Raw genomic sequence first — 12,024 nt, forward strand, 5'->3', positions numbered from 1 at the left:
ACCTCAGAGGTGATGGTGCTGTGGGGTGGGCTGGGTGCCTGAGGCCTGGTCGCTGGCTCACCCCTCTCCATGCTGTGGAGGCAGTGTGGGATGCTGAGGCAGGAGCCGGGTGTATGCACATGCCTGAGGCTGCAGTGGTGACAGAGGGACTGGCCAGGCCTGCCTGAGGCTGGGGGTCTCCTTGGGGCTGGGGGCTTACACCTGACCCAGCTCCATCCTGCTCAGCACAAAATGCCTGGTCAGGTAGAGCAAAACAGAGTCTAATCCAGACACTCCACCCAGACCCCTCGCTGCACAGAGGTCTCTGTTGGGACACACTGGGACCTCAGTCCCAGCAAGTGTCACACCTTTTCTCTCTGTGGCTCTGCAGAGTCCCACATGCTGCTTGCACCTCTGAGGCAAAGCAGAAAAACCCCTCTTGCATCCAAGAGATTGGAAACTTCAGATGCTAAATGCCATCTTGAAATGTCACGAGCCTTCTGCCTTTTTCCACTCTGCATGAACAACTCTTTCATATCAGTGGGGACATCCCAGCTGCTTCAGCCACCCCTGGGCCAGGGCGAGCCTCTGCTGCCACTGAGTCACTGCCTGAATCACCTGTGGGGATCCCAGCACCATTGCCCTGCCACAGATTCAGGAAAGAGCTGGTTCTCTTCTGATCTGCAGAGACCTGGCCAGCTGTGATTAGAGCACCGGCTGTGCCCCAGAGCGAGCCTGGCACCTCCAACACAGTGGATGTGGACACCAGTTTCTCACCTGTTCCCAGACCCAGAGTAAATCTCATCAGTCCAGGAGCCTGGATTTGTCAGCAGAGCTGAACTCTGCTGATGCCAGCCTGTGGCACAGCACAAGGAGGTTTCCCCTCTCCCAAAATTGAATACAGCCAAAGATTGCTCCCAGACAAAAGGGTTCAGGACAGAAAGTCTTGCTGCCTGTGGAGTGCCCTGGGCAGCCAACCATCTGCACCTGAGACACCGAGGGTATGGGCTTTCCTTCCGGGGGGAAAGGGCTGTAGTTCGCTTGCAGGAGCCCAGCGCCGAAATTGCAAGTCCGTTTCCCAAAACTGAATTGAGGACGTTTTCAACTTTGGACCTTCACATTCGGTGGTCTGGAGAGAACCATGATGCATTTACGTCTTTTTCAAGTACACACCGCTATCTAGTGGACGTTCCCCAATGTCACCGTTCCCCGGTTCCACTAGATGGCCGTGTGTACACGGGAAACAACCACCCAAAGTGCAGCTCCAAAGGTGGAAACGTTTTAGTCACCAGTCTCAAACGAAAGGTATCAGGACAGAAAGGGTTTGTTGACCTTCCCCCGGTTTTCCCAGTGCCTTTCCCAGCTGCTGTTCAGACACGGCTGTGCTGGGTCTGTAACACAGAAACAGCGAGCACAGAAGCCAGCTTTCTGTAATAAATGAGTGATATTTAAAAACAACTCCAGCACACAGTCAGTATTTCCAGAGAAGTAAAAAAACCCAATCTCCTCTTTCATTAAAGAGGGTTTATATATGAGTGTTACATAAAGTTGCATTAGTATAGATACTGTACCACATATACACACATACAAGTAGATAAATAGATAAGAGTTTTGGGAGTTGAACTTTGGTCTCTTCTCCTTATGCTTTGGCTCCATAGCACCAAAACCCTGGAAGGGAAGCTCTGGAGATGCGGATCCTACCCATCCATGGCAGCTGAGCCTGGACCACGCCTGTGCCTGCCCACGGGAACCTGCCCCTGCCCTGTCCCCAGCCTGGCACCAGCAGGTTGGGGCAGGCAGCCACCATGGCTGGGGGGCACCTTGGGCTGTGCTGGGAGCTGGGGGCTCCTGGAGATCACTCACGGTGGCCCAGGTGGGGCACGTGGCTCATAGCCAGAGAAGGCAGCTGCCCGTGGGACGTTGCCGGGCGAAGGCGGTGGCTGGCAGGGGCTGGGGGTGCCCGGTGCTGCCTGCTCTGAGTGGCCTCGCTGCATTGTGCTGTCACCTGGCTCAGTCCCGATGCCAGGCAGGGACCGGAGAGTGCAGAGGAGCTGCCCTCCCTCCTCCTCCTCACTGACCGGCAGCTTCACGGAGCTGAGTGGGACCCAGTGCCTGGCCCTGCCGAGGCCCTCCCGCAGGTCCTCCTGACTGCAGCTCCTGCCGGGCATGGGCAGAGGAAGGTGGCTGCCTGCTCCCAGGGCTGGGCACTGGCATTTAGAATACAGCTGCTGCTGGAGGTGCAGGGTGAGCCATGTCTCGGGTGTACAGCTGTCCCTGTCACCTATGTAGCTGTTTCTGGTCAGTCCCACTGGCACCAGCTGCTCCGGCACATCATCCCCGTCACTTTTCTCCTCATCTTTTTCCAGCTGTGATGGGACCTGGGAGTCCAAGGCATGTCCCAGCAGGTTCTGGGTGCAGGATGGGGTGCTTCCCGTGGGGCAGCCCAGGCCAAACCCGTTGGCACAGTAGCCGGTCATGTCCTGTGCGAGGCCTCGGAGGAACAGTGGGACCGTGGGCGATGCCTGTCCAGCCGCAGGTGGCCCACAGGAGGAGAGCACAGTCTGCAGGAGCAGGGCCAGCGGCTCCTCCTCAAGCTCAAGGGGAGGCATCCGGATGGCCACACTCAGCTCGTTGTTCAGGAGTGCCTGCAGGGACAGAAGCAGTGACAGGCTCAGCCTCAGCCAGCTGAAACCCCTGCCAATGTGGGGGCCGTGCTGCTGAGACCCCTCCTGCACTGTGACCCACAGCTGGCTGATGCACTCCACCTGTACCTTCCCGTTGGGGTACAGTGGTTTGGACAGCAGAGGAGGCACCTGGCTACCAAGATGGGCTTGGTGGGGTGAGAGGTGGAGGGAAGGAGGTGCTGAGCCCCTGCAAACAGAGGGTATCCCAGCTCGGCTGCGGCACACATGGGGCAGAGGCTGGAGGAGGATCGTCACTCACCAGTGTTTTTGGGAGGTGCATCTCCGAGGGTTTAAGGAATATGTGCAGCTGGAAGAAGCAGAACCCGGCCGCACTCAGCAGCAGCAGCACAAAGAAGGCACTCACCACGGCAGGGACCCAGGGAAAGCCTGCTGGGAGGTCACAGCAGACTGACGGGTGGAAAGACACCAGCACATCCCTCCCAGCCCACCCTGTGCCAGTGTTTCCCCTGGAGCCCCTGTGGCAGGCTGGGATGTTCCAGGAGGCAAGCCCAAGGCAGAGGGTGAGACAGCATCGCCCTGAGAGGTCCCCACGGGGCAGTGCTGGGTCACAACCCTGATCACAATGGCTGGGGGTGAGGGACCCACACGCAAGACTGGAGGACCCGAGATGCAACCGCGCCGGCTGAGCTGGCGAGAGTGCTCCTCCCACCTGGGGGGCCTGCCGGAGTCACCAGGCACTGCTCGGCCTCCCGGCTCCTCTCCCTGGCCATGCCAGCGGCTGCCGTCCGGACACAGTACCGTGTGCTGGGCTTCAGGGGCCCGAAGGTGCTCGGCACTTCCTCGCTGCTCCGTTTGCAGGGCACCTGGAAGTCGATGGGACAGGTGACCACAGTGGCTGTGCATGGCTCCACTGCCCAGCGCAGCCTCAGTGTCCCACTTGCTCCACAGCCCCTGCTCCCTGGCACCTCCAGTGCTTGGTTCTTCGCCCCAGAAGGTGTTCAGGTCCCAGAGCGCCGTCTGGAACCACTGTGGCATCACCTTTCATCTGAGCAGAACCCGTCACAGGTTCTCCTTACCCATGCAGTCTGAGGGAGGAAAGGGGTCTCCTGCCTTGCTGGGGTGCGAGCCCCAGACTGGGGGAGCAGCCAGGTGTGGGCAGGGCTGGGGAACAGGCACCCCCACACCGAGGCAACCCGAGACAGCAGCTTTGCTGCCCCAGGCAATCTCATGCAAGCCCCGCATGCTTCGAGCCCTGCCCAGCTGCCACACACCTGCTGGACAAGCAGGTCCCCCTCGTACAGGTGCAGCCAGTACCACAGTTTCAGCAGCACTCGGTCCACTGGCTTGTAGGAACCAGTTCTTCTCTGGTAGGGAGTGAGTGGCATGGTGATGTTTACGTGGAGGATTTGATCCTGGAGCAGCCAGGACAACTTGGGGGGCCCCACAATTGCTGTAGGGAGGGGGAAAAAAGAAAAAAGAAAAGAAGAAAAATAAGCCCTTCAAAAGAAGGCAGGCATCTTGTTTCTCTAGAAATGATATTTTTCTATCTGACATCCTCCTCCCAGTGCGCAGAAGCTCCTTGGGTCTCGCCTGATGGCACTTTGTGCTGTGAAACCAGCTTCAGGAAGGGCAGCCACCACCTCTTCATGACAGCCAACACTGCTTCTGCTTCCTCCTCATGCCGACAGACCTGTGGCACCACCGCTCCCAGTGCCAAGCCCTTCACCCCTGAGCCATCCCCCAGGGCCTGGAGACCCACTGCTGAGGGCAGCAATCACATTCTAGGTGAGCACACCCATTTCCATGCCAGTTGGATGCAGAGGGAATGAATGAGGGAACCCAAACAACGAATGTCGACCCCATTTAGCCACTGGCACGTTTGGTTCATGCAACAACCCCCTGTGAGGTGTGTCAGTGGTCTTGAGTCTTTCCTGTCCCCAAGAAACCTCCTGGCTTTCTGGACAGGACAGTTTGTGACTGAGAAGTGGCACATTCCTCCACCTGGTGAACATGACAGCCAAGGTGAAGGCATCACCAGAGGGGCTGCCCCTGCCTGCCCCTGCCTGCCCCAACTTCATCTTGCTGGAGCAAAAACACCTTTCAAAAGCCAAGCCTGGAGGTGTATCCTCTTTTCCCCAACTCACTGCATTCTCCAGAAACCCAAATTCTCACATTGTCTTGTTGGCCTTGGGCCTCCCATCCATCATCCTCACCTCAGAGTGCCTCCTCTGTCCCCTTGCTCTTCACCCAGTCCTCCTCCAGCAGCTCTGCCCCGTCCCTTTCCTCCAGTCAGAGCTCTTAGCACTTTTCCCACCAGTATCCTCATACGATTTCTCACTGTATCCCACCAGCTCTCTTCAAGGATCTCTCCCCCCATTTTTCCCCTCCCAGGAAGAGCCCAGCTGGAGGAGCTCCCCTGTCCTTACTGTCTCTGTACAGCTGCAGCTCGCTGGAACTGGCCCACTCAGACTGCTCGCCTCCGGCCACCGCTCTCACCCGTGCCCAGTAGATATCGTGGATCCTGTCAAAATACAACTCACACTCCCAGGAGCCAGTGCTGTTCCCCCTGCAGGCGTCTGCCTTGATCCAGCTCGAGGTCCTGCCCAGGGAGAAAGCACAGGGATTGTTCCTTTGTGGCACTTCCCCAGCCCAAAGGGAGGGCTGCCCAGCCACCGCCATCCTGCCAAGGCAGAAAGCGTAGGAAAGCCGAGGTGTCGGTCAACAATGTCCTGAGATGTGTGAGGAGGGGTGTCACCAGCAAGTCGAGTCCCTCTTGGGGACAGATGGCACCTGGCACTACACCCTGACCTGTGCTCTCTGCGATGAGGAAACACATGTGGGCAGGGAGAGCCCACCGAGGGGTTGAGGCTCTGTGCTACGAGGGAGGCCAAGTGAGCAGTGACTGCTGAGTCTCAGAGAAAGGTGGCTTTGGGTGAGGGGTCTTATCAACACAATGAAGTAAAGAAGATGAAGCCTTCCTCTCAGCAATGCCCAGCAAAAGGACGAGAGGCAGGTGCCACGTGTTGAAATACAGGAAATCCCATTCAGCATAATGAAAAAAACCCTCAAACCCAAAACCCCAGCATAAAAGCCACCCCTTTGTTTTTTACTGGCAGAGTGACCAGGAAAGGCACCAAGCTGCCCAGAGAGGTGTGGAGGCTCCATCCCTGAAGGTGTTCAAAACCCAACAGGACACTGTCCTGAGCTGACCTTGCCTGTGCAGGGGTGGGACGAGCCGATCCCTGTCAACTCCACTGCCCTGTTCCTCTGTGTTATTTACTGCCAGACAGCAACCCTCTGGCTACCAAGGGTCCCCAACAGCCTCTGTCAGGGTGTTGGGGGACCAGCCCCTTTGCCCCCTCCTCCCCACCTACCGCTTCCTCCACTCCACCTGATAGGTGGCATGGCTGGGCGAGCTGGGGTCTGGCTCCCACCGCAGCCACACGTGGAAGTTCTGTGCCTCCAGCCTCACGCACCGTGGCCGCAGTAGCATCCCTGGGAGGGGGCAGAGGCGTGTCAGGCAGCGCTGCTCTGCTCTGCAGGGTCCCCTCCTTGGCCAGTCACTGCATGGTTATGCTGCACAGGTTCCCCCTCCCACAGTCCCCAGCTTCAGCTCGGCAACAGCAGGCAAACACTGACCCTGCAGCAGGATGCTCAGCACCTGCATCCCCCCCAGTGCCTCACGCACCAAGAGAACCCTCTCCATGCCCCTGCCAAAGGCGCCGACACCCTGACACAGCTGCTGCTGACCCTGGGGTTTTCTTTCCTCTCGCAACTTGAAAACCACTCGGTCCCCTCCTCTCCACAGGTACCTTCTGTAGCTCTAAGAGGTGTCCCTGTGCCACCCCCATGCCCTGCACCCAGGGTCCCCCCAGCCTGCAGCGGTAGCTCCAGCACCAGCTTACCCCAGAGGAGGGAGCAGCTGGCCAGAGACAGCAGCAGGTGCAGGGCAGGGCTCATCCCACCACGGCCCGTCCATCTGTCCCCACGCTACGCCGCCGCACCGGGGGCTGTGGCGAGGGATGGGTGTGCTGGAGCTGTTCTGCCACCTGCAGACATGATGGGCAGCTGGGACCTGTGGTTAGAGAAAGGATATTTTTTTCGAAAAGCTTCAGCCAGCGACACCAGCCACGGGCAAGCCTTGCCCATGGAGTCTGCATGCCCAGCGTGGCACAGAGGTGCCTGTTACGGAGCGGCTGCCGACGTCACGGGGATGTGGGTCTGTGAAACCTCCTCCCCCGACGCTCACACCACTGTGGAGGTGACTCAGCCCAGCTCTGGGCATGACTCACACTGGCACAACCGGTGACACCGCTGCCAGGACACCGCCAGCCCTCCCACAGCCTCCCTGGTATGGGGAGCGCCCCGTGTGTGCCGGTACCCCACCAGGTGCAATGGGACACCCCGAGGGACCCCCTGGGGCTGTTAGCAGAGACCTCAGTCCTGTGAACCACAGTAGAGGCTTGTCCCACTGGGCACCTCTGTCTGACACCTGGCCAGCCCCTCCTTACCATGGCCTTGCCCCATGATTCAGCCACCAGGAATCTTTCCCTATTGTTGTGGCCCCGGAGGTAACCTTCCTCTCCTGGAGGAGATGTAAAAGGGCTTTGAGGCCACCAGTGCCAACCTACTAGTTGTGGGGACACGTCCACCTGTGGGGAGCCTGGGGCCACCTCCAGAGGCAAAGGGATGGGAGAATCCCCTGGCCAGGCAGGACACCTGCAGGGCTGGCTCACTGCAGCTGCTGCCTCTCGCTCTTCCCATTTCACACTGTGCTAATGTTACGAGCGCAGCCACCTCGGCAGGCAGGTACAAAACGCTGTCCCTGTTTTCTGTCCCTTGCAGCGTTCAGAGCTCGAAACAAGGAGGAGCAGCCAACAAGCAGGGACATAGAGTTGCAAACTGCAGGGGAGGGCTCAGAGGCAAGACCTCTGAAACTCCAGAGCTGAAGCATAGGCAGTGGGTTTAGGGATTGCCCCCACCCCGAAGCCAGCAAGAGCCCTCCCGGCTTAGCAGCAGACCCCAGTGAAGGCAGGACCGTTTCTGCCTGGAGGGAGAAGTCCCCAAGACTGGGGCACAGAACTGGGGAACTGATGGACCGGCTGCCTGCAGAGGCAGGGACAGGGCTTCTCCAGCTGCTGGAGGCAGCACAGGGGAGACAGTGCCTCCACAGCAGTGAGGGTGGCCACGGGCCAGTCCCTGCCAGCCCCACAATGACCCCAGCACACCTGCTCCCCTTCTGCCTTGGCCAGAGGGAAAACCTCAGCAACCCTCCCTGTGTTGTAGCAACTGTAAAAGTATGGTTTGGTGGATATCCCGTTGGCTGAGATTGTGGGGATTTAACCCCCTCTCCACAACATCCCCTCCTTTGCCTGTGTCCCTGTTGTCATGGCACCTGAGGCACCAGTGCTCTCCCCTACCTTGACCCACGCAGTTCCTCGCTGGTCCCTGCTGTATCAGGAACCCACCTGTGCCCACCACGCTCTGTAAAACGCAACACCCTCAGTTCAGCAGCCCCACATCCGGCTCTGAGCGTTCACTGGAAGCGTCATCAGGGTCCGCTCAGTTGCCAGGCTCCCTCCAGACTGGGGACAGGTCTGAGTCCTCTGTGCCCCTGCGCTGGGAGACGTCCAATGACATGTGATTTGGCTTTGGTGGTTTGTGCGTTTTTTCCTGAGCCAGGGTTTGTTTTTTTTCCCTTCCTTCCTTCCTTGTTGGCAGCATCCCTGCGGGCCATGGGTGCTCAGCAGTGCCCTCTGCACGCCAGAGCCAAGACACAGCCAGTGCCAGCACCCTGCTGCATGCTGCCTGCACCTCATCCCAGCACCCTGCACCCCCCTGCAGGGACCATCAGTGGCCTGGGGACAGAAAGGAGCATGGGGGTCGGGCCAGGGGCAATACAAAGCAGGGCAGACATAGGCCAGGACGTCTCTGCAAAACCAACAAGTTTTATCCTTGCCAAGACTAGTGCTGCAGTCTGGACACGCAGGGCTGAGACCACAGCTCTGCCCTAGAAACCCCAAGGGACCTGCATGTGGTTGTGCATCACCCCACGAGCCCCGGGCCTTTGGCAGCCCATTGGGATAGAAAGCAGCCAGACTTGAGCTTCCCAAGAGCTGTTGCAACCACTAAAGGACTAATGGAGCCATGGATGGCAGCATGTGGAGCTTGCTGGCACTCTTCAGCGCTGCCATGGGCCGAGCAGTCACCATCAGCTAGGGAATCCAAAACAAGAGGCCCACAGTGTCCAAGTGCCACACCTGGGGTCAATGCCAGCACCTCCACTACTGTGCCTGCACTGCTCCAACAGCCAGCAGCACTGGGCAGATCCCACACATCCCGAGCAGAGATGGAGCCAGTGCCCAGTGGGAGCTGGCAGGGTGACAGCCATCAGGAACAAGGACACATGGCCACAGCAGACTGGACAGACTCTTTAATACCACGCTCATTAAGAACACCTTGTGCTTGCTGTCCACCCAGACAGCTCCCCACATCGCTGCCCATGTCCACTCCTGGGGCAGAGGCCAGGCAGCTTGGCAGGGCAGGTGGCAGGGGTGATCCCTCCCAGACAGAAGGGGAAGAAACAGGCAGGAGATACTTTATCCAGTGCTACAAATGCTCTCAGAGCAACAACTCCTTCTGGAGCTGCACACATGGCAGAGCCCAGCACCCCTTACCCCACAAAGCACTTCTGGTGAGGCGGGCGTAGGGCTCAGCCCAGCCCCCTCAGCCCCTCTCCCTTTTCGGTCAGAGGGCAGTGGGAATGCTGCAGCAGACCAGGGGGGCTGTGGGGGCTGCCAAGCCTGGGTGCAGCAGGCACAGTCCAGTCTTGTGGGCAGGATCAGGCCAAGGAGGACCCTCATGTGCCCAGGGGGGGCCCAAGAGGGGCTGAGTGGCTGCCCCCCAGCAGTCTGGCAGCATCTCCTCTGCCAAGATCACACTCAGCATCTTCAAAAGCAGCAAGGGTTACAGCGCTGGCTATCTCCATGGCCAGGAAAAGGTGGATGCCCACTGCAGGCAGGACGTCCTCAGCCTGCAGCACCGGGGCTCCTGAGGGGCTCAGGGAGGGCAGGTCTCTCCCTGACAGAAGGTGCTGCAGGGATGAAGAATCCAACAGCAACAGCCCGGCTGCCCCATGGCTGGAAGCACCACCAGCTGCTCCCAGGAGGGCGCAGTGGGATGCAAAGGGAACATCAGCACCTGCCACCACCTCGCTGGGCACCACCCTCTCTGTTCCTGCCTCCCAAGGCTAAACTTTCCCTGGCAAAACCCATCCTCCGAAGGCCTTCTCCAGGTACCGGGCCACCGCCAGCGTCAGGTGGTCGTTGTAGGCGGCTGCCACCAGCTGGATGCCCAGTGGGAGCCCCTCGCTGCCCAGCCCCAGCGGGCACTGTGTCACCGGCAGGCCCAGGACATTGAAGATGGCTGGAAGAGAAAAGGATGGATCAGAGTGAGCACAGTGACCAGGATACACCACTGCCTGGCTCTCCCACCCCGGGCGCGTCGTGTTACTCCTGGGAGCTGGTGCTTGACACAGTGGTGCTGAGACATGGTGACAAGGGATATCACTGGCCAGAGGTTCCCAGTGTACACATCGTATCTGCAAATAGCACCTACAAGGGATGGCATGCCAAGATCTGGTTTGGGACTCTACTCCTCCATCCCTCCAAAGCCAGGCAGCACTGACACCAGCACTAGCACCAAGGTGCTCGGGCCGCAGGGAAGCCATGCAGGGAGCCCCAGACTGTACCCCAGGATATGCTGGCTCTCAGGTTCCTGCTAAACCACAGCGGTAGCTGGAACACCTCTGGGGCACACTGGCCCCTGAGATTAGACACATCACTCAGACCTGCCCCGCTGTGGACAGCAGGTGAAAGATGCCACGTGGCACAAAGCGTGACAACCCTCGCTGTGGAGCAGCCAGACCCCTCTCTGTGCTGCACAGCCCACCATCACCAATGGGAACACCTTGGGTACAACACCCTGGCTGCCAGCCTGGGCAGTCCTACCTGCACCCCACAAGAGCCAGAGCTGCTCACCTGTGTAGGCGAAGTTGAAGGGCATGCAGATGGGGGAGTGGTGCTTGGGGGCGATGGTGGGGTGTGAGGGGTAGAGGAGCACCCCGTCCTGCCCCAGCAGCGCCTCCATCTCCTCCTGCAGGCTCTTCCCCATGCTCACCAGCTTGGCATTCCCACTGTGGTTGAGCTTCATCAGCTTCTCCGTCAGCCCCAGGGCTGCAGGGAAAGGGTACAAATAGGGACTGTAGGCTACGTGGGGCAGAAAGTGCATTGCCTGGCCACATGCAGCATCCCCCAGTCCTAGTGCACCCCCCAAGTCCCCCTGCCCACCAGTACCCACAGCAGATTGCCCCTGGCATGACTCTGTGGGCAGCATCCCCCCAGCTCTGCCAAGGGACAAGCTTTCAGCCTGCCCCTCATTTCCAGCTTTTCCAGGTGCTGGGGTTGAGCAGAGCTGGCAGAGCCACCTCAGCACTCATTAGACAACAGCCCAACTGCACTGATTAGGGTTCTCTGGTACCTGCTGCTATGAAATCAGATCAGTGCAGACCCTGACTGGCTCCCTCTAGACTCCCCAGCAGTTCTGACAGGGCTCACAGCAGGAGTTCATCATTCTCACCTAGGATACCCACTCCCATGCATCAAAGATCCAGCCAACTCTCCCTCAAGCTTGAATGTGACTCAAAGACACTGAGTGTCATTACAAAACCAGGCTGAAGCTGCTCAGCACAAACCCCAAGTCCCTTTGCTAGGCACTGGGACTACCTGTATTTAACAACTCATCTGCCCCACCACTGCCTCTGCACTTCCCAGGGCTCCCCCCAGCCTCACCAATAGCTGGGAAGGTGTGAGAAGACATCCCCACGAGCCACTTCATCAGCTCCCACAGCGGCCACACCGGCTTCCCGTGGTCCCCCAGCAGGTCTGTGAATCGCTGTGCCTCCTGTAACACACCCACTCCCCCCATCAGCACTGCCAGCACACAGCAGGGAGGCACAGGCTGCAAGGGACAGTGAAATTCCAGCTGTCCCGTTATCCTGATGTGAGCCCTTCCCATTTTCACACAGGGGATGCCCATCAGGAGTGCTCCACAGCTCTAGCACTGATCCAGAGTGGCAGCAGGAGCATCTCTCCCTGCCAGAGGCAGGAAGAAGGAGGGAGAGCCTCCCAAAGCAGCACCTTCCAGCACCCAATGGGCATGATGCAAGGGATGATGTCCAGATAATGTCCAGGCATTTACTCCTATGATATGGCCATGGGACCAGGAAGGAGGCAGAGGAGCCAGATGTGCCCTCCTTAGTGCATGGGGCTGTGTTGTTTCCCACCACTCCCTGCGTGCCAGGAATGCACAAGGTACGACACTCCTGAGAGGGTTTTTCTCT

General features: G+C 59.1%; 2 protein-coding genes across 5 annotated transcripts in view; both read right to left on the reverse strand.

Moving 5' to 3' along the window:
* Positions 1-1,441: 1,441 nt before the first annotated feature.
* On the reverse strand, positions 1,442-8,280 carry LOC108498766. Of its 4 annotated transcripts, none has more exons than XM_017817888.1 (8): positions 8,093-8,280; positions 6,530-6,699; positions 5,999-6,119; positions 5,051-5,223; positions 3,896-4,074; positions 3,334-3,487; positions 2,923-3,050; positions 1,442-2,624 (listed from the first exon to the last, which is right to left on the reverse strand). In XM_017817888.1, exons 2-8 carry the CDS (start codon positions 6,582-6,584, stop codon positions 1,839-1,841), a joined length of 1,596 nt encoding a protein of 531 aa, XP_017673377.1. In that variant the 5' UTR covers positions 6,585-6,699; positions 8,093-8,280; the 3' UTR covers positions 1,442-1,838. The 4 variants fall into 4 exon arrangements, with proteins under 4 accessions (XP_017673377.1, XP_017673368.1, XP_017673398.1 ...); XM_017817879.1 differs by having other exon boundaries at positions 8,045-8,280; XM_017817909.1 differs by lacking the exon at positions 5,999-6,119 and having other exon boundaries at positions 8,045-8,280.
* A 761-nt stretch (positions 8,281-9,041) lies between these two features.
* Positions 9,042-12,024, reverse strand: part of FAAH2 (fatty acid amide hydrolase 2) — a 7,537-nt gene continuing 4,554 nt past the window's right edge. The window contains exons 9-11 of the mRNA XM_017817869.1: positions 11,474-11,585; positions 10,664-10,858; positions 9,042-10,049 (exon numbers count right to left, since the gene is read on the reverse strand). Of these exons, the coding sequence (XP_017673358.1) occupies positions 9,874-10,049; positions 10,664-10,858; positions 11,474-11,585 (483 nt within the window). The 3' untranslated portion in view covers positions 9,042-9,873. The remainder of the gene's footprint in view (positions 10,050-10,663; positions 10,859-11,473; positions 11,586-12,024) is intronic.

This window comes from Lepidothrix coronata, unplaced genomic scaffold (genome assembly GCF_001604755.1).
Source record: "Lepidothrix coronata isolate B3197 unplaced genomic scaffold, Lepidothrix_coronata-1.0 Scaffold2, whole genome shotgun sequence".
NCBI lineage: Eukaryota > Metazoa > Chordata > Aves > Passeriformes > Pipridae > Lepidothrix > Lepidothrix coronata.

Coding starts and splice junctions, on each gene's coding strand:
- LOC108498766 (XM_017817888.1), bottom strand. CDS start 6,584: ATGAGCCCTGCCCTGCACCTGCTGCTGTCTCTGGCCAGCTGCTCCCTC. Junction 6,120..6,529: donor CAGCTGCTCCCTCCTCTGGG/GTAAGCTGGTGC, acceptor GCCCCCTCCCAG/GGATGCTACTGCGGCCACGG. Junction 4,075..5,050: donor GCTGCAGCTGTACAGAGACA/GTAAGGACAGGG, acceptor CCCTCCCTACAG/CAATTGTGGGGCCCCCCAAG.